The sequence below is a fragment of the Peromyscus eremicus genome, chromosome 9, assembly GCF_949786415.1.
Source record: "Peromyscus eremicus chromosome 9, PerEre_H2_v1, whole genome shotgun sequence".
NCBI classification, from domain to species: domain Eukaryota; kingdom Metazoa; phylum Chordata; class Mammalia; order Rodentia; family Cricetidae; genus Peromyscus; species Peromyscus eremicus.
The window spans coordinates 65699501-65721806 of record NC_081425.1 but is presented as its reverse complement, the minus strand read 5'-3'; the positions used below and the strand labels follow the sequence as shown (position 1 = coordinate 65721806).

The 22306-nt window shown below is 42.3% G+C and overlaps 1 protein-coding gene across 2 annotated transcripts in view; it reads right to left on the bottom strand.

Moving 5' to 3' along the window:
• Cenpj (centromere protein J) overlaps positions 1-22306 on the bottom strand; it is a 39664-nt gene that overhangs the window by 5466 nt on the left and 11892 nt on the right. For both annotated transcript variants that reach the window (XM_059273573.1, XM_059273574.1), the window contains exons 5-13: positions 20431-20542; positions 18727-18829; positions 16992-18621; positions 14298-14430; positions 11201-11366; positions 6274-6516; positions 3405-3489; positions 430-494; positions 99-212 (exon numbers count right to left, since the gene is read on the bottom strand). In XM_059273573.1, the coding sequence (XP_059129556.1) occupies positions 99-212; positions 430-494; positions 3405-3489; positions 6274-6516; positions 11201-11366; positions 14298-14430; positions 16992-18621; positions 18727-18829; positions 20431-20542 (2651 nt within the window). The remainder of the gene's footprint in view (positions 1-98; positions 213-429; positions 495-3404; positions 3490-6273; positions 6517-11200; positions 11367-14297; positions 14431-16991; positions 18622-18726; positions 18830-20430; positions 20543-22306) is intronic.

Genomic DNA, 22306 nt, shown 5'->3' with positions numbered 1-22306 from the left:
CTGAGCCTGTGGTTCTCTGGAAGAGAGCCAGTGTTCTTAACCACTGGGCCATCTGTCCAGTACCAACACATTCATTATTTTAAATGAATATGCTTTACCTTTCCATCAGGATGATTGATTTCTCCCTGAATTTCTTCCTCTTTTTCCTCTTTGTTTTTATATTCAAGATCTGGGAAGTTCACTAGTTCACGAGGCTCTCTGGGCAAGGCAGCCTAGAAGACAAGATATTTTAAGCAGTTACAACTGTACCTACTAAGTTAAAAGCCAGATTCTAAAATTGCATGATTCTATGTCCAGTGTTTGTTGTTGTATAACATTTACAGTGTTAAATAAAACCCCTCCTTTATACCTGATTTAGAAACTCAACAAATCCATTTCATTCCTGAATAAGGTACATTCACATATTTAACAATAATAAAAAAGATTTACTTGTCCTTTATCCGAGCTGCCTAAATCACGAGGAGGCACAGACTTGGATCTTCGAGATGGATTCCCTGTTAGAATGTAATTGTCAGAGTTAGTTTTAATACTTAATGAAAATACTCAATTTATTGGTCCGGTAAAATGTCCTTTGGAGGCCAGTGTGAGATGGCTCAGCAGGTAAAAGTACTGGTACACACACGTACACCAGACACAAGCGTTCCCTTTACTGGTGCTGTTTCACTCATTTATGTGCATGTGGGAATCTGTCTGCATATACATAATGCACTCAGGCATTCAGGTACCAGAGGAGCAGGAAGAAGGCATGGGATCTCCTGGAGCTGGAGTTATAGGCGGATGTGAGCTACGCAGTGTGGCGCTGGGAACAGAACAGAGTCCTCTGAGAGCAACAGGTGCTCAGTCACTGAGCCATCTCTCTAGCCCATTACACCAGGTAAAGCCCCTATCTTAGAGGTCCCAAACTGCCAGCATTGGCAATTCCATACAATAATGGATTTCGAAAACACTAACATCTGAAAGATTAGTATATGGAAGTTGGAAGACAAGACAGAGATAAAAAGAAACTGTAAGCCTACCAGTGGGCAAAGGATAGCCAGGGCTCTGGTGCTAGCAGCTTTTTTTCTCTCTTTGGATAGGACAAAGAATGGCATCCTTTACTTCACAGGGCAAGTGTGCACATTGTATTATACAACCACAACTGTCACATCATTTCTAACCTTTACTTCCACCAGAGCTGAGATAATTCTTCCTTTTTACAGGTGAGGAATGAAACCAAGGCTGAGAGGATAAACTACCATATCTGTAAGGCAGAACCAGAATCAGAGCCCTGCCAGCTCATTACATACCAAATTGAATTCTCTGTTGTAATCTAACATGAAATTGAACCCTCTATCTGCTGCTGGACAGATCAAGGAGACAGGAGCATGCACAGATTTCTAGGTGCAGACTCATCATCTGCAGTACTGTACTAGACACACATGACATAAGAGGGAGAAAAGAAAATAGACAGCACGTGGTGCATGGTGTGTGATACTTTGTGTTCTGACAAAGCTCACCTGGAGATCAGAGGGCAGAGCTAGCCACTAGCTAACCATAGAGGCCAGGCCGTGGTGGTACACACCTTTAATCCCAGCACTGGGGAGATGGAGACAGGCATATAAGGCAAGTGGAGACAGGATCTGGCCCATTCAGTCTAAGGATTTGTAGAGATAAGATGTTTCAGGTTGCTGGCTGCTCTGCTTCTCTGATCTTTCAGCTTTCACCCTCGATATCTGACTCCGGGTTTTATTTAATAAGACTAATTAGGATTGCCGTTCAGGTGCAAGAACAGCCAGACAGATTCCCCAGGTGGTGTGGTTCATAACCTGGTAAGGGAAAACTTAGAACACAGGAGGCTAGAGAGGTGGCTGAGCACCCATATGGCAGCTAACAACATTCTGTAACTCCAGTTCCAGAGGATCCAATGCCCTGTTCATGAATACATATATGCAGGCAGAACATCCATACACATACTTTTAACAAAACAAACATCATGCAGGGGAAAAGAGGCCCAGCAACATTAAAACAATTTGGGTTAATCAAAAGAGATAATTAGCTTCATGGCAAGCTGAAGGCTAACTAAGCTATGTGAGACCCCATTTTTTTTTTTTTTTTTTTTTTTAAGAGTTTGACAAGCAATAGGCTGAGAAAAGATATCTATGATAAAGGTAGGTCAGAATGGCTAAAGTTCTAAATAAGTTATTTTCCAAAGAAATCCATGGCTGAAGAGATGGCTGAGCTGAGTATACACCTGCCTTCTATATACAGAAGCCCTGGTTTCAATTCCCTGTAACTGGGAGGAAATCCATATAGCTAACCAGCAAAGGCAATGGTGTTCGATGTATTTAAATAATCAGGGAAATGCAAATTAAAACAACGATTACAAGAGTTACACACTTACCTGGCTGGCAAAACTTGAAACCTGACAGCATTGAATATTGGGCAAGTGTGGAGTCAAGTATTTTGCTAGCTATTGAGAGTATAAAGTCGGGGCTAGAGAGGGTTAGAGGAAAAGCATGCACACTGCCGGAAGTGACACCGAGTTCAATCTAGAGGACCCATGTGGAAGGAGAGAAGTTCACACGTGCAGCTCCCAAACAACACAGTATAGTAAGAGTGTACTAGCATGTTTTGATGACTCTAGTGGCATTAAAGATAGCAGGGGCTGGCCTAACTGGGTAGTTGATAGCTATGTCTAGAAAAATGCATGTGTCTATTCCAGATACAGAGAAGAATGTCCATGGTATTGCTGCAGCACACACTAAGACAAGTGAATTCGTTAAAGCTGGAGAGACAGCCCCACAGTTAAGAGGACTGGCTGATTTTGCAAAGGACCTGGGTTCAGTTCCCAGTATCCACATGGCAAACTTACAACAATTACAGAACGAAACAGTGTAAAACAATTTTATCTATTTTTTTTTTTTTTTTTTGGTTTTTCAAGACAGGGTTTTGCCGGGCAGTGGTGGCGCACGCCTTTAATCCCAGCACTCGGGAGGCAGAGCCAGGCGGATCTCTGTGAGTTCGAGGCCAGCCTGGGCTACAAAGTGAGTTCCAGGAAAGGCGCAAAGCTACACAGAGAAACCCTGTCTCGAAAAACAAACAAACAAACAAACAAAAAAAAACAGTTCGCCCAAACTATCAATGAATCCATTTTCCTTTACCGGTTTGTTTCCTAACTCCTCTTGAAACAGAGGAACTAAGGCAGCAGCTTATATGCTGGTGATGCAGAGGCTCAAGATCATTTGTGTTTAACTCCTTGATAAAATCCTCTCTTCTCCTGCTGCTCCTTCCACCCACTCTACACCAGTCTCACCTGATAGCCCACACTGGCCTGAACTGCCAGTGATCCTCCTGACGGTGGAGTACCACTCAGCTCAAATTCTCTATTAAGCTCTGAAATATAAAAGGACCATGCAGCCTCTTACCTTGTGCTGGCAAATACTTTTTCTTATATTTTTCTACTGGGGCTCCCGAAGAAACATGACTCTTTTGAAATTGAATAGATGAGTTCTATAATATAAGAGATAATTTTTCAATATAATTGTTAGTCTACATTTCATGTCACTGAGTAAAATTTAAAAAAAAAGTTAAGAGCTGTTCATCTGCACTCTCATTTACCACAGTAGGCCAGGTAAATTGGTGGGCTGTGTAGGAATGAACCACACACTACCTCCCAACTCAAGACACAGAACAGCCTCTTTCACAAGCTGCCCTCCTGTCCCCACTGGTTGATGAGGCCCCCTGACACTCCTCCATTCCCAAATCTGTCCCCATTACGAGCATTGTCAGGCTCACCCCGCCAACAATCTGAGCTCTGTCTGGCTTCATCTAGGATAATCCCAGAAGCTGCCACCATCAATTCTAACAATACCTTCAATAAATAGGTGCATAAATCACAAAGATTTAGACTGGGGTGTTCCACCAAATAGATGGCCAGGTATCTCTCTGAAAAGTCAGGGTTGCTTCATAAAATGGTAAAGTATTTAAAGGCTAGGAGGCCATGATTTCTACAGCTCCTTTGAACTGCTTTGGCCACACAGAAAGCATAGTGAGATATTCAGAGCAGTGGCAGTTTGGGGCTTTATCACACCCCTCCTTCATCTGCTCTCCACTGGGAAGCTTCCATGATAAAGTATTGTAGAGGACAAGCAAATGCCTCTTCCAGGGTATTGTATCCTGTCTTTCCAGATCATTGCTCTAAACTCTGACCCAGTCAATGTCCACAGCCTGGAGCACACAAGGTCCTAACAGTCTGTTGATGGATACATGTTTGCTGTGTCCTCCACCTTCAACGTTCTGATACAGCTTACACTCATGGTTCATAACAGTCACTCTCACACACTGCAAACCTGCATCCTCCTCCCCTGTGCAGCAGCATTCACCTTTGCAACAACCCAACTCTACATCAAAAGAGCTCAACAACAGCCAGGGCAAACAGTTAGCATTCAGATGCATGTCTCCCACCATGGGGCCCCCACTGCAGCCGCAAAACAGCCCTCCTGCTGTCCTAGTTCGCCTTCCATTGTTGTGGTAAAGACCATGGCCAGAAGCTGGGGGGAGGGTGTCCCAATCACGTCCATCACTGAGAAAAGCTAAGGAAGAATTCAAGGTAGGAGAAACTAAGGCAGAGATCATGGAGGAAGACTGCTTACTAGCTTTCACTTAATGGTTTGCTTATACTAGCCAGGACCACAGTAGGCTGGCCCCTCCAATATTAATCATTAATCAAGTAAACTTGCCTATAGGCCAATCTGATTGAGGCATCTTCTTAACTAAGGTTCCCCTGTTCCACATGACTATAGTTTGACCAGTAATACCTCCCTAAGACCTTTGATTTCTACTCAGACAACTTCCCCACATCTACCTTCTGCCTCTTCTTCCACCCTTTCAGCTCAGGTGAGTGTGCTCCTGTTTCCCTGAGAAACAGCTTTAGGGGACTTCCCACCAGCTGTCACTATGCATCAGCCTGGTCTGGGCTTGCCTCACAACAGACTACATCTGGCCAGGGCCAGTCCTATGTGTTTTAGGATGCTGCCCGCACTATTCACTGCTCCTTCCTAGGTAGTGTCCTCTTCATTGAGCCAGACAGGTATGTTCCTTTTCCTATCTAAAATATCAAAATCCTTACACACCAGCCACTACCCCAATCATTTCAACTGCTATCAACAACTAACTCTACTATTATACTATATGGGCTATTATACTCTGCCCATATCTTCACTCTTCCCACATCAGCAGTCCAGGGGGGAAAAAAAAAACTTATAAATGCCCGGCCTTAGCTTGGCTTGTTTCTAGCTGGCTTTTCTCAAATTATCCCATCTATCTTTTGCCTCTGGGCTTTTACCTTTCTATATCCCTCTCTTTACTTCTTACTCTGTGGCTTGCTGTGTAGCTGGGTGGCTGGCCCCTGGAGTCCTCCTCTCCTCCTGGAAAAGGTTCTTAATGTACTGCACCATTCTGGGCTTGGAAATAACCTGGCCAATTTAGTCCTCAACAGGCACAACAGGCCACTCTGAATCTCAAGGTACTCTTCCTTCCCTTGGCTCTGGACACTGTGACAGCCTTCTCCCTCCTCACTCTCTGGCCAGTCACCCCCCTCACTTTATCACTAAGCCAGTTCTTCTCCACCAGTGCCTTATGAAGCACAAATTCTGAAAGCATCGAGGTATCATCTCCAACCTGTACTTCCTCTACACGATGGCTAGGAGCCCTGTCATGTCCACCTCACCATTCCTGAACACCGTGGGCAGTTCAGGAGGCATTAGGAGTGTGGCCTTGTTGGAGGAGACAAGTCACTGCAGATAGGCTTGGAGGTTTCAAAAGTCCACACCATTCCCAATGAACTCTTTCTGCCTCTTGCTTGAAGATAAGGATGTAGACTCTTAGCTACTCTTCAAGCACCATGCCTGCCTGCCGCCATGCTCCCCACCATGATATTCATGGACTTTTAGCCCTGTAACCATGAGCCCTAAATTAAATGCTGCTTTTATAAGTTCCCTCGGTCATGATGTTTTGTCACAGCAAAAGCAAAGTAACTAAGACAAGAGGTAAACTACACAATATCCAGAATTCCCTTCCTGAACAATTAAAGTTGACATTGGAACTGCAGTGTTTTTGCCTTGTGCAGTTATCACCCCTGAACATTTCCTGACTTTTCAGTCTTGTGACAGTCCTCCTGGATTTGTTAAACACCAACTTCTTTGGATCCAGCACTCCATTTCCTGGCTTTAGAGTTTAAATGTACAAACATTTCCAATCACCCTGATTTGGCAAAACCAACTCCCCCACACTTACCATGCAGTCATCCTTTTTTATAGCTGTCATATGCTGGCAGGCCTTGGGGCTGTTCTCAATGGCTTCTGCTCTCTTCCAGGCATCCAGTCGGAACCTTTCCATTACCTTTATCTCTTCTCGGAGGTCTGTATTCTCTTTGACTAGCATTTCTATCTGGCTTCTGAGGCGACCATGTGCACTTGACCATTTTGTCTCCTTTCTTTTCAAATCTTCCTGTAAATCTGTTATTTGCTGTTTCAAAGCCTCTCAAAAGAAAAAGTTACTAGAATTAATGTAATGGGAGAGGAGATGCATCAATAAAACAAAATGCCAGCCCACCACAGACAGCAGGAGAGGATGCCTAGTCAGTCAATGACACTGGGTTTTTCAGGAGCTGGGACGTGGAGGTCAGGTCAGTGCTCACCTTACATTGTTAACAATTAATGAGAAGCCAGGAGCAAACAGAGGCAGCACTGAATGTGGCATGAGGAAACACAGCCTAACCTAACAACTTGCTAAAGCAGCAGCGAAGAAAACAAATGGCATGAATTCTTGAACAGAAGCAGACTGAATCCACAGTCAAAGCCACCTGCCCTGAAAATAGACTGGTTGAAATCCACGAGGAAGGCTGTCCAAAGGTGCTGAGTTACCTCAATTGACTGCTCACAGTCAGTCCAAATTACATTTTTTATTCAACCCCCCACCCCCTTCTCATTGCTGCACTTGACTAGCCATTTAAAAAAAATTATTAGTGCGGCATGATAGCGCACACCTTTAACCCCAGCACTAGGGAGGCAGAGGCAGGTGGGTCTCTGAGTTCAAGACTGGCCTTGTCTATAGAGTGAGTTCCAGGACAACCATGGCTGTTACACAAACCCTATCTCGAAAAATAAAAAAAAATAAATTAATGAAAATAAACTAATATTAAGAAAATGATGGAGGAATGTGGCTCAGTGGTAGAGTGATTGCCAAGCATGCACAGGACCCTGAGTTTGAACCCCAGTGGCACAACAAGGAAAGAAGGAAGGAAAGGAAATAAACAAACAATAAATAAATGAGGGGCTGAGAATGGAGCTCAAAGGCAGAACACTGGCCTAGCATGTGTGAGATCCTAGGTTCAATCCCCAGTAGTGAAAAAAAGAAAGAAATGAGTTGTTCTAGATGGAGTAAAAGAAGCAAGTGAAGAAACCACTAGACTTGGCAGTGAACAAAACAGAAATGTACACCTAGAAATCAAGACTAAACTCAGGACAGGATGTCATCAGTGATCTGGAACTATAACAAAGAAGCTCAGAGAACAGCACACAACAGTCCACCAAATACTATTGGCAGGTCGTTTTTTTTTTTTTTGGTTTTTCGAGACAGGGTTTCTCTGTGTAGCTTTGCGCCTTTCCTGGAACTCACTTGGTAGACCAGGCTGGCCTCGAACTCACAGAGATCCGCCTGGCTCTGCCTCCCGAGTGCTGGGATTAAAGGCGTGCGCCACCACCGCCCGGCACCAGGTCGTTGTTTTGACTAGGGAAGACCCAAGAGCACAATGTGACTGAGAGTTGAGCTAGGATTACTAGGGCCAACAGAGGAAGGCCTTCTTATCAGATGTTTCCCAACAGAAGGGAAAGTGCTCATCTTGTACCCTGGAGACTAGTGCGGCAGGCTCACCTCACAAGGCTGAGACGTGGCTTTCATGGACTGCCTAATTAGTGTTAATACCTCTATTTCATAACACTGAAAGGGAAAGTACACTGTCAAGTTCATTCTGTGAAACCAGTATTACTCTGATACCAAACCTATACAAGTACACAACAAAAATTCATTTTATGTAGTTTCAGGCCCCATCTTGGGGATTTCAGGATACTCAGTGCTGAGGATTGAGCCCTGGGATTTCAGCATGGTAGGCAAGTGCTGAGTTACATCTTTAGGCTTAAAAATTCTCAATAAAAATATATGCAGACCAAATTAAATACTTTAAGGCTATACAACATGATCAGGGTGATTTCATTCCAAGGATACAAGGAAGGTTAAACATGCAAATTAATAAATGCAATACAATTCATAAATAGATTCAGGGACAGAAATCACATGATCAATTCAATGGATACAGAAAACCTTAGACAATATTCAATATCCTTTCATAATAAAAGCCCTGAAGAAACTAGGAACAGAAGCCTAGAGCAATAAGAGAAAAGTGATAGAAATAAGGAACAAGTTCAATTGTCTCTCTGTGTAGATAACATGAACCTATTCTTAAAAACCCTAAAGCTTCTAACAGAAGACCCTGGGATCTGATGCAGTCAGCAGAGTGGCAGGCTATATAATCAATATACAAAGATCACTAATTCACTAAATACATTAATCACATTCATTAATGGGAACTTGACAGAAATCAGGAAAACAATCTCAGTTACAACTTTAATATATATTTATCACCTTTAATCCCAGCATTCAGGAGGCAGAGACAGGCAGATCTCTGTGAGTTCAAGGCCAGCCTGGTCTACAAAGTAAATTCCAGGACAGTCAGGGATACACAGAGAAACCCTGTCTCAAAAAACCAAAAAGAAAAAAAAGTGATATAGAATGTAGACATGCTCTGTAGTTATTGCCCATCTCACTCTCTTCCTTATAGTGCACTCAATAAACCTTTCTTTCTTTTGAATAAAGGTAATATATATTTCCATTATAAGTGTATGAAAAGAAGAAAATCTTCATTTCAAACCCTTGCTCTGACCACTTAAATCTTCCTTTATTATTTTTCCTTAAAATTTTTATTACATTAATCTGTGCCAGAAGGCATGTGCACAGTCCAGAGGACAACTTGCAGAGTTCTCTCTCTCCTTCCACCATGTGGAACTTGGCCATCTAACTGGCTCCCACAGAGTGTTTTTGATGCCGTTTTCAAAGGTAGGCGGTTATAGCTGTGTAGAATTAACTGGGGTCCTCTATTCCAGCCCAGGTCTGCCTGCCTGTTTTTGGGCCAGTTCCTGTTCCCATGGCTCTAGTATATGACATCAGGTACTTCAGTACCTCCCATGGCTCTAGAATATGACATCAGGTACTTTGGTACCTCCCATAGCTCTAGTATATGACATCAGGAACTTCGGTACCTCCCATGGCTCTTTCTGTCTAGGATTGCTTTGGGGGTCTTTTGTGCTTTCATATGCACTTTAGATTTTTTTCCCTATTTCTGTGAAGAATGTCATTAGGGACTGCACCAAATCTGAATATTGCTTTTGGTATTTCGGTCATTTGACAATATATTCTGGTGACCTGAGTGTGGGAAGTCATCTTATTCTCTATGTAGTCCTGGCTGTCCTGGAACTCCCTCTGTAGACCAGGCTGGCCTTGAACTCACAGAGATCCTCCTGGCTCTGCTTCCTGAGTACTGGGATTAAAGGCGTGTGCCACCACTGCCTGGCTAAAAATTCCATCTTAAAGGGTGATATAGAAGCTTAGTGGGGGTGGCGCACGCCTTTAAACCCAGCACTAGGGAGGCAGAGACAGGCGGATCTCTGTGAGTTCGAGGCCAGCCTGGTCTCCAGAGCGAGATCCAGGACAGGCACCAAAACTACACAGATAAACTCTTTCTCGAAAAACCAAAAAAAAAAAAAAAAGAAGAATTTTAAACAGAGTATCAAAATCTAACCTACTACACTAATAAACTGATGCAGCAGAGGGTAACAGCACTTCCCCTTACTTAAATAAACTAATAGCATCAAATACCTAGAGGACTAGCTACAGTGGTGTGCACTGTGATCCCAACTACTTAGGAGGCTGTAGGATCTCAAAGCCAGTGAGGGCTGTGCAGTGAAACCCTGTCTTATAAATAAATACATAATAAATAAAGTCATAAGTAATATTGGTGTGTGATAGCTAATGCTTCAGGTGTGCAGATGAGATGACATTTGTGCAGATGACATGATGACATTGCCCCAGGTGCCATGCAGCATGAGGAAAGAAGAAAGCAAAGGCTGGAACCTACAGCACTAATAGGAAAGCAGAAAGTGAGCTCACATTTTATGCAGGAAACAATGGACAGCCATGTGAAACTGTGGTGTTGAGAAGCAGAGGTGTTAAAGTCGAATATATCTACTAGGTTTTTCTACTTAGCTAAATGAGTTTCTTTAGGAAGCTTCGTATGTGTCAATGTATAGATATATCATCTGGTTTTCCCTAGGTTTATAGTTCTAGTAAGAAATGCATTCATTCATGGAACTGGAGAGACAGCTCAGTGGTTAAGGGCACTGGCTGCTCTTCCAGAAGACCCGGGTTAGATTCCCAGCACTCACATGGTGGTTCACAAACATCTGTAACTCTAGTCCCAGGGGATATGACACCCTTTTCTGATCTCCAGGGGCTGCACATATGTAATGCACATACATTCATGCAAGCAAAACACCCACACATGTAAAAAATATACAATGATTTTTAAAAAAGAAACGCATTCCTTCCTTTCAACTACCACCTTCCTCTGATCATGCCCATGTCCACCTCTGAGACAGGGCATTATTTGCCCTGTCATTTTGTAAGTTTGGGAACTAAACCTCTAGTTAGTATATGGGCATAAATTACTGTGAATGAAAAGCAGCAGCAGCAGTCGCTGTGACAGGTCAGATGATGGCACAACACTGAACTGGTGCACAGCAAGTTCTGGCTTCTGCAGGATCTTTGCAGGAACTCTGTTAGTGAGTAAAGGACTGGTGATGTACCCCAGAGTCAACCGAGAAGATGTCCTGATGCATGTCACAGACGCCCAGTCCTCTCCACACCCACCCGCTTCTGAGATAGGGTTTCACCCTGTAGCCTTTTCTACCTCAGCGCTCTAAGAGCTGGAATTAGTGATACACATGATACTCAGCTCACACTTTGTTTCTGAAACATCAAATAACTCTAATGGGTTTCTTCCGAGACTGCCGTCTGTGTTAACCCTTGACAGTGGTGTGGAACCCAATACCTGTATCTCTTCACGCTCCTTTTTGTCTGGAAATGTCCTTGCAGCTGCTGTGTACTTTTCAAAGACTTTGCGCTCCTTCTGCAGTTTCCGTGTCTCCTCCTTCCTGTACTCTTCTATTCGAGCCAGTTCTCTTGCCTTTTGTTGCTCAAAGTCAGCAATTTCTCTCCTACAATGAACACGCCACAGTGTCATGGGACAGCCTAAGATCCACGTGTGCCCAAGTGTGATGGCACACACCTTTCTTCCTGGCACTGGGGACAGTCTCAGTCTAAGATCCACGTGTGCCCAAGTGTGATGGCACATACCTTTCTTCCTGGCACTGGGGACAGTCTCAGTCTAAGATTCATGTGTACCCAAGTGTGATGGCATACACCTTTCTTCCTGGCATTGGGTGGCACAGAGTGGATACAGGATCCCTTGAGTACAAGAGAACTTAACACGAGGCTGAGCAACACAGTAAGACTTCTGACTCCAAACTAAATAAGTAGGCCTGATGCTAAATCCTAAGGCCCTGATCCCCAATGCTAAAAATAGAAATAATAAAATAAATGCCATCAGAATGGAACCCTGGGCCAGCCTGAAAGTTACTGGTCCAAGTGACTCCACCTGCAGTCCACTGGCCTCCGAGATTAGCCAGTACACTTTGTCTACCAGTCATTCAACAAGCATCTACTAGGTACCCACTGTGAATCTAGAAAGCGGGACACCACAGCCTTTCACACTGCAAAAACAGACAACAGCAGAGCCGGCAAGATGGCTCAGCAGGTCAAAGTGCTTGCCGCACCAATCTGACGACCTGAGTCGGACCCCATGGTGGAAGGAGAGAACAGACTCCTGCAAACTGTCTCTGACCACACCAGCTCCATGGCATGCATGAGCCTTGCACAGTCTCACGCACACAACATATACATGACGCACACACAAATCCTAACAAGTAAGACAAATGTATGAAACATTAGAAGCAGTAAGGAGAAAGCCAGGAAGCAGGGGGCTATCTCTGAACCACCCCATGTGCACAAGTGTGCACACATATACACACATGAACATACAAAAAATAATGTAAAAGTAATTGTTTAAAATAAATAAATGCAGAAGACTGGAGTGCACTAACAGTGTGCTTAAAGAGCAGGTTAAAGAAGATATTTAAGAATGCCCAAGACTCAGAACCTGACTGCCTGGGCTGGAACTGGGACCAGTTAGTTATCCAATACCAAATGGTCAGCCCTGAAAACATACATACGAGTAACATTATACAGACTGAGCTGGTTAGATTTAGGAATATACATGTATATGCATCTACATATACGAAAATAACAATGAAAAAAGAGGCCATGAATTTGAAAGAGAGCAAGGAGGGTATATGGAGTGTTTGGAGGGAGGGAAGGGAGGGGAGAAATGTTGCAGTTAAACTATACTCTCAAAAACAGAAAGAAAGAATGCAACCCACCTCTAGGTGAAGACATACTCTTGTCTCCTCCCTCAAGGGTTAATCTATACACCAATTAGACACTACCCAGTTGTATAACTACAGAAGGTACGAACGGAAGACTGCCCCACATGGATCCTCTGAATTCGTGTAGAGTGTTTGATTAAATTAGTTGTGAGGGTTTTAAGGTACAGCTTTAGTGTTACTATAACTTTATAAAATAAAATTTTATCAAAACGATTTATATATTGCTACAATATACTGCTTTTGCCCTTGGTAACTGCCAACATAAAATCTGGATCCAGTGACCGAATGTGTACAAATGCACTTCCTGTAACTGCTGGAGTTTGAGGTGTCTGCTTGGCCACTGTACAAAGTAACGAAGTGGTGAAATTAAATAGTATGCCTACGACTCAGAATACTTTACAACTTGTACTGTATGTTCACAGCATGAATACCATGATAACGCCTATGGTTTAACAAAAAATAGAGTTCCCTTCTACAGCAGACATAAAAGCAAGATGACTAGGTTGATGTACATGTAGCATGTGTGTCTATAAAGGGTTAATCAGGTTCATTGATTTTGGAAGATCTGACTGAATACCCCTGGGTTTTTAGATTTTGGGAATGCATACAGTTAGCTGATCAGAAGTCTTCACTCAATATAGTAAATAAATGCTGATGTTCTGAGCCACCACACCCAGATTTGTTGGTTTATTTATTTTCATTTTTAGCAGTAGTGGAGACTGAACTCAGGGCCTCACATTTGTATATTCAGCCAGTGACCAGCCTTGACTACATTGGAACACTCAAAATAAAAAAATAAAAATTAAAAAAAAATAGAGTGAGAGTGAAAGTGAGAGAGAGAGAGAGAGAGAGAGAGAGAGAGAGAGAGAGAGGGAGAGAGAGAGAAGGTGAAGCTAGATACTGCATAGACATAGAATCAGACACACAAAAGAAAAGACTGTAAACATATAAACAAGAGGGAGAAGCAGAGATCTCCTCAGTGATGCTCATGCCAACCAAAGAACACTTAAGGAGCGCCTGCAGCCACCAGAAGATGGATGGGTAACACAGTCCAGCTAATGGTCTGGACATCATCAGCCTTCCAGCTTCTAGAAACACAAATTTCTATTAAATTACCCAAGTCAGAGGGCTTTGTTACAGCAGCCCTGGGAAATGAACTTGCTAGCCAATGTACTTCATAACTACAAACTGATTTTTGAATTTCAACTTATATAATCTTACCACTAAGAATTTCCCTTTAATGTATTTGGCTAAACTGGGTCATTTCATTTAATTAAAAAAAAAAAATTGAGGCAGTATTTCATGTAATCCAGGCTGGTCTTGAATAAACTATAGTTGAGGGTGACCTTGAGCTCTGATCTTCCTGCCATCACCTCCCAAATCCTGAGGTTATAGAAGCGTGGTGTCACACCTCAAGTTCATGGGTGCTGGAGATCCAAACCCAGGATCTTCAGGCATGCAAGGTAAGCATCTAGCAACTGAGCTATATACCCTTAATTAAAAATATATTGATATAACAGAAATTTGTCCTCTTTTTCATTTATATTTGTTATTTATCTTTATATTTAAAAGTGATCAAAACTTCTAACATAGTCTTAAAGAAATAAATCATTGTATTTTTTCTTCTCATAGATAAAAACTTACCTCAGTTTTTCCAAGGCACTTTCTCGTTCAATTCGAAGTTTAGCTAAAGATGTGTTCTCGGCTTTAAATTTTTCTATTTCTGATTCCAGTTCAATAACTTTCTCTCTCAAAACCTGAGACCGAACACTGTCACCTATGAAACAGATGATAAAGTCTGAACTTTCCAGGAGGCTTACAACCAACCACTGGGCCACCTGTGAATACTGTAGCCACGAAGGTCCATCACTGGACCTGTTGTCACACTGCATTGGGACAAAACAGAAGACCTAGCTCTCTAAAAGAACCAAGGTGGACTGCCGCATGCCTGCAATCTTGGCACTCAGGAAGCACAGGCATGAGGATTACTGTAAGTTCAAAGCCAGCTTGGTCTACATAATAAGTTCCAGATCAACAAAGGACTGATGTTAAAGGTTAAAAAAAAGTTTAAATCACATCTTTTAAAAAACTAGCAAATATAGACTATGAATAATTAACATGAGATCTTAAGGGATAATCAATAACCAAACCAAAATGTAAGCCTTATTATTAAATTATACCAAAGAAACACACCTGAGCATAGACATATACCTGTAATTGCAGCACTCTGGAAATGGAAGGAACAGGAGGATTGCAGGTTCAAAGGCAGCTTGGGGTACATTGTGGTAGCCCACAACTGACTCAGTTTCCAAGTTTGAATCTGAAGTCTATTCTGAGTCAATAGAGTTCAAGCTTGTTTGCTCCAAGGCTGTGAGAAAGTTTTGATTAGCCCACAGAGTCTCCTTGAAGGGCTATGAGAAAGTTCTGATTAACCCACAAGAGGGAACACACTATCTAGCTAGATGCAGGCTGCTGATGCCAGCCGGAGGTACACTGAGATAGAAAAAGAAACTGCCTGCTCCTTGATACAAGGCAGGATAGATAGTGGTTGAATGCCTGCGCTGTGCATTGTTCTACCTCTGTCCTTCAAGACTGTGTATAAGCTGGCTGTGAAATAAACTCAGGGCTGTCTGGCATTGACCAGCAGACCTCTCGACTCGTTTCTGTCTTCTTCATTGTCTCTTCAATCCGCACACCTCTACCCGGCTACCCAGCAGGCCGGACAGTACATAGCAAATCCAGGCCAGCCTGGTCAACCTGTCAACATCCTATCAGACACACACACAGGGGTGGGGAGGGTGGTAGATTCAGATTTTTTTCCTCTTATCAAGACTGCTATTTTATAAGTAAATAGCTGAATTTTAAAACTATTTTTTATTCAGTTATATGTAGGTATGTTTGTCTACATGTAGATATGTACATATGAGTGTGGTACCCATTGAGGCCAGAGGCATCAGACCCCCCTGGAGCTGGAGTTACAGACAGTTGTGAGCCACCTCATGTGGGTGCTGGAAACTTCCTTTGGGCCCTCTGTAAGAACAGCAGTGCTCTGAACTGTGCACCATCTCTCCAGCCCCAAACAGTGAATGTTTTACTCTTTCAGCAAGCACCTCATCACTTAGTCCTACGCTCCTGAAAGACAAATCTGGTCTATACAACAAGATAAAAGTCTGTTGCAGACAGAACATTGTAATATATGTCCCTATCATAATAAAAGTACATAGGAAAAGCATCTACAAGGAAACCCCCTCCCCCAAATGGCATGGAATTTACTTTGGGAAATTTTAGTTATAAATACTTTTACTTTGTTACATTTTCAAGCATTCAAAATTCCTACAAAAAGTATTTTTATTTTAAATTGGTTAAATTATAATTTCTGTTTAAAGCATCCAACACTTTTAGCTAGGTATTTAGAGTTTTATGTGTATGTTAGAACAACCTTAAAATTTTACCTTAAACATAGGGCTGGAAGAGATGACTTAGCTATTAGGAGTACTTCCTACTCTTCCAGAGGATCTGAACTTGGTTCCTAGTACCCATTCAGATGGTTCACAACACCCATAGGATCAGCTCAAGGGATCTGATGCCCTCTTCAGGCCTCCTCGGCCACCCAAATATATATGGCAAACACACACATAATTCTTTTTTTAAAGTATCTTAAGTCATGGGAAAATATCTCTAAGAAGCATTTTTTCATTTCTGTAGAAATATTATATATACATACTCATATATACACTTTTCTGTGTGTGGATTGTTTCAGAATTTATAAATGGGATACATGGTAATGTCTGTACCACCATGAAAGGGGATAAAGTCAAGTGTAAGGAAAGAAACAAAATGAAATTGTACAGCAGTGTCTCTCTCTCTCTCTCTCTCTCTCTCTCTCTCTCTCTCTCTCTCTCTCTCACTCACACACACACACACACACTCCCACTTATGCATGTGCTTCACCTTATCAACAACTTGGAATTTCTCAGTTTCAGTTCCTAGCAATCAACAAGCCACAAATATTTCATGGAAAACTCCTGAAATTATTTTTAAATTGCATTCCATTCTGAGTAGCAACACAAGGAAATACCAGTGTCACACTGAAACATCACCCTCTGTCCAGCATATATCCATGAAACTCACAGTTACTTAGTACCTAAATTAGGTTATCAGATCCATTGCTGTGGAACTGCAATGTGTGCATTTAAATAACCCTCCATGGCACCAAAGGACAAGAATAGTGGTGCTGGTGACTTGACTGTGCCAAAGATAAACCACAGGAAAATTATATGCACATAAAAAAGAGCAGTGCAATGGCAATGCCTGTAACATTCTCATGCCTCTACTTACCCGGTGGTTGGTCTTGACTCATGTTTAACTTGGGTTCGTTTTCCAAGTGTGAATCTAATTTGGGCTTTGGTTTCAAAGAAGGGAAGAATTTCATCATCAAGTCAGATGGAGGAGGGGGGCTTCTGCTCCTGTCGGACTTGCTGAAGTCTTCTCCCTTCTTGACTGGAGCAACTTTCCTTTTTATTGTTTTGTCCAGAATACATACTTCACTCTTATTGGGGTACTGTGTCTGGGGGGTACCATATATGACTTCATCTCTGAGAATAACATTATGTTTGTATGAATTCTCCTCAAGGTCTGTCCAAGATCTTTCATCATCAAAGTCAATTTTATTCACATCTTGAGATAAGGGGAATCTTGATGGCTCAGATACTTTATTTTTCAGGCTTTCAACTATGACAGACTCTTCGCTGCTATATTCTTTATCAGACAGATCCAGATCAGCATCTCTCCATTTATCTTCTTGAGTCCCGGTGTCCCTAAAAGGTCCTTTGGCACTGCAGACTTGTGGACTCTCCTCTCTGTTGCTGAAGACCCTCTCCGCAGCCTCAGTGAATGGTTTGAGGGTAACATCATGCTGCTCCTCAGAATCAGAGCTCCTGGCACTGTTGGCTAGGTCATCATCGCTTGCATCCCATCGGCCCTGACCGTCAGAAGGGCTGGTTGGGAAGGCTTTCTTACTGATTTTACAGGACAGTTCCCTCAAACCATCGGGTGAGGACCCTGGACCCAGTGGCAGGAGTATGGCCTCACTCTTCCTCTCGCATGCAGCATTCTGGTGGGGACCCTCACTGCGGTTACTCTGCCCAATGGGATCCATCTGATGCGCCTTCTCCTGCTGCCCAGCTTTGACAGGAGTAGACGACATCCTGTGACCTTTGTAGATCTGCTGATCCCTTTCTAAGATTTTTAATACAAATGAGGAATTACTAGAAAAAGATATTTCATCAGCAGCCCGTTCCAAAAATAAAAATTCATCTAATTCCAAGTTTTCCTTTTCTTTTTCTCGTTCCCAATTCTCTAATTTTTTCTGAAGAGAAATGTCAAGGGACGATTCTGTCTCTTTCACTGTCTCACTCATCAGGCTCTTAGAAGCCACACAGTCAATTGGCTCTGTGGAAAGAGGAAGTCTCTCTCTGGCCCGTGTCTTGTTCCACACCTTGCAACCAGCATCACAGGGCTTTACACATACAGGCACATTTTCCTTATTATTAGCTTGTGCATCTCTTTCTAATTTGACCTGGTGTCTAAATTGTCCATCACATTTCTTCCCCATCTGTACTTTCAGTCCTGGTGGAGAGAGACTTTCCCTCATACTGATCTTGGTCACTTTGGATTTCTGACTGAGTGAGGCAGAGCCAGCCTTGGTTCTAGCTTTACTGTCTTTTTTAACAGTGGGGGTCTCTGCACACAGGTCTTTATTTATAAGAGCAGTTTTCCTCTGCAAGTGTTGTCTGTCTGCTTTACACACTGACTGGTCCTCTGGTGGGCTCTGGCTATTATTCACTAGTTTACTTTCTTTCCCTTTTTGAAACTTGGATTTAGCATTAGTAAACCTAGCTAAACCTTCTCCTCGTTTTAAAAATGGTTGCTTGGGTTTTGCTTTCATTAGCAATGGTCCTTCTGCTTCCTAAAGAAAAAAGACAAAATCCAATCAGTGTGCATACACGTGATCTCAGTCATTTCCAAAGCCGGTCATCACTGAGAATGGCAGCCACTTAATGGAACAGCTCACCCGCAGCCGCTGCTCTTTCAGCTCTTGCTCTTCCAGCCGCATCTGCTCTTCTACGAAGTCCTCGAATGTCTGCTTCTTTTCTCTAATGGCAGCTTTGATAGGCCTAGTCATAAAACAAGGGGCGGAACACTCAACTTACAATGCGAGGATTTTATACGCTGTGTAAAATTATGTAAATACCTTAGCCTGCACTGTAAACTAATATTTTATAAGGACCAGGTACCAGAGTACAGTTTCACAGCAGAGCATGGGCTTAGCATGCACAAGACCCTAGTTCAATCCCCAGAACAAAAACAGAGAGAAAGCGAGAGCAAGGTCTGATGACACGTCAACAATCCTAGCACTCGAGATTAAAACAGGAGTCCACTAGTTCAAGGCCATTCAGCTCCACAGAGTCATCGGGCCAGCCATGGCTACATGCTAAGACCATGATGCAAAGCACTTTTTGAAGGACATCAAGGACTTCCTTTTAAGCTGGACACAGTTGTACAAACCTGTAATCTTAGCAAGTGTGAGGCCAGTCAGAGCTACACAGTGAGACTATTTCAAAGCAAAACAGGGTTGGCCAGATGGCAGCAGGGCAGAGTGCCTGCTGTGTAAGCCACAACCTGAGTGAGTTCAATCCCCAGAACCTACAGTGGAAGCAGACAACTTATCCTAGGACCTCCACTCATGCACTGTGGCATACACAGAGAGTATAAAGAAAATAAAATTTAAACAAAATAAACAAAACTTCTATTTACCTTCTCCTTTGAAAATCTAATGACATCTACAACCCTTATCTAACCCCCAAAATACAGAACTATCTAACTCTGAACAGGACCTGGGGGACTAAAGAACCCTTCTGAACTCTATCCACTGACTGCAAACACTTACTATATAAAGTAACGTATGCATTACTTAACCTTAAACATAGTGTAAGTAACATATTTGTAAACTGAGAAAGGTCCTTAACAATGTAAGTAAAGCCATAATCAGAAGTTATTTGGCCTATATATTATATAATATATATTAGAAATTCAAAGGTGTTTTTTAAAAAGGCCTATTTAAAAGATACTTTTATTTGAAATAACGTTTTTAATTCTCTAACTTAAACTAATTATGTGATTTTAATTTATAACTGACACCAAATATGAAATTTCAACATCTGGTTTCCCTTTTCTCCACAATTATATTTAAGATGTATTTTTTTTAATGGGAGGGGGCACATCAAGTTCACAATGTATATTCCAGGCTGTCTTCAGATTTTGCTCTGTAGCCTCAGTACTAGGATTATAGGCTTGAGTCATAATGCCCAGCAAAAAGTTTTGTTTATTTGTTTGTTTTTAAGATTTATTTGTTTATTATGTATACAATGTTCTGCCTGCATGCCAGAAGAGGGCACCAGATCTCATAATAGATGGTTCTGAGCCACCATGAGGTTGCTGGGAATTGAACTCAGGACCTTGGGAAGAACAGCCAGGGCTCTTAACCTCTGAGCCATCTCTCCAGCCCGTTTGTTTTTAAGTGAGAAAACTACTTGAACTGTCTATTTCCAAACCACGGTCTCTTCCTTAATAGTATCCAATAGCTTATATAATCAACCTTATGCCTGGAAGCATATTCAAGTGAAAACAAGGAAAGCACAGATCTTTCGAACATACTGCTCAATAAGGAGAAATACCAAGTAGTTCCATTTCTCGTTACTTTGAGTATGAGTCATACCTTTCTTCAACATTAACCACTTCTGAGGAATCTCCACTTTTTTGTAAGTTCATATCCTTCCCTTCCTGACTCTTCCCCATCCTCTTTTCCCAACATGGCAAAACACCTTCTCCTAGAATAAGAATTAGGAATAGTTTAGTTCAAAACATGCAGAATAAAGGTTTAAGACATCAGACAATCACAAGTTACTACACAGTCCATAGGCTTTGGATTTAGCTCAGTGTAGAACACTTGCCCTGTGAGCAGGGGCTTTAAGTTTGGTCCCAGCACCACAAAAACAAAAACAAAGGAAAGCAGTTGTCAAAGAAAATATAGCCAAGTAGGCTGACCTGCATCTGTAATCCCAGCACTTGGGAGGCAGAGACAGGAGGATTGCCATAAATTCAAGACCAGCCAGGGTTATACAGCAAGACCCTATCTCAAAAAACAAAAGAAAAAAATGTATACCAAAATATTTAGAAAATTCAAGGATTTTTTAAAATAAGATAAAAAAATATAAAACAATTAAGATACATGACATTCTTCAAAAAGTCGTGTTTTAAAAAGTAGGGATGAGCCGGGCGGTGGTGGCGCACGCCTTTAATCCCAGCACTTGGGAGGCAGAGCCAGGCGGATCTCTGTGAGTTCGAGGCCAACCTGAGCTACCAAGTGAGTCCCAGGAAAGGCGCAAAGCTACACAGAGAAACCCTGTCTCGGAAAAACCAAAAAAAAAAAAAAAGTAGGGATGTTTGCCAGGTAGTAGTGGCACACACCTTTAAACCCAGCACTCAGGAGGCAGAGGAAGGTGGATCTCAGTTCGAGGCCAGCTTGGACTATAGAGTGAGTTCTAGGACAGCCAGGGCTACTCAGAGAAGCCCTATCTTGAAAAACAAGAAACAACAACAACAAAAAAAGGAAAGGGCATTTGACCTTTCTTTTTTTTTTTTTTTCCCCCACCCCTCCCCCATTTGACCTTTCTTTATCAATGAGTTACTCTAGGTTGGGAAGAATGTATTAGGCATAAAGAGAACTAATTCTAAATGCTACATACAGACACTTTTTATGATGCTTTGTTTTTCTGTAACATAAATTACCAAAAAACTCATGAAAATACATTAAATTTTAGAAATGCTGAAAATAACTGTCTCCACAAAAAGTATTAAATAGATGTATTATTTGATGGTTATTCTAATAATGATGATTACAGAACATTCCAAATTGTTCCATGGTGAATAAAAAACCCCACAGTATTATGATCTTCATAATTGCAAAAATGTAAAAAAAAAAAAGGAAAATGGGACAAGAAGCATGGTTGTTACTTTTTTTTTTTAATTGACTGGACTGAGGAGATGGGTCAATGATTAAAACTCCGGCCATCAGCTGGGCAGTGGTGGTGCACACCTTTAATCCTAGCATTTGGGAGGCAGAGGTAGGTGGATCTCTATGAATTGGAGGCCAGCCTGGTATACAAAGCAAGTTCCAGGACAGCCAGGACTACAAAGAAATTCTGTCCCCAAAACCAAACCAAACCTCTGGCCATGCTAGCATGAGGACTGGAGTCTGGATCTCCAGGGCCCCACAAGTGCTGCGTGGGCATGGTGACATGCCTAATAATTCCAGCCTTGGAAGGCATTCAGGTGATCCCCAGAGCAGGACTCTGGAGAAGCTGAGTTTGACTGCGACTCTGCCCTAATGAATGAGATGGAAGAGTGATGGAGGGTGATTCCCAAATCAACACTGGGCCTCCGTATGCACGTGCACACACATGCATGCACTCCCACATGCATGTACAGTAAAAGGGAAAAAGAACAAAAAGATTAGCTAGAGGAGTACAGCACAGTGGTAGAGCACTTACCTAGGATGCGTAAGGCTCTAGATCCTATCCCTGCCTGCCTGC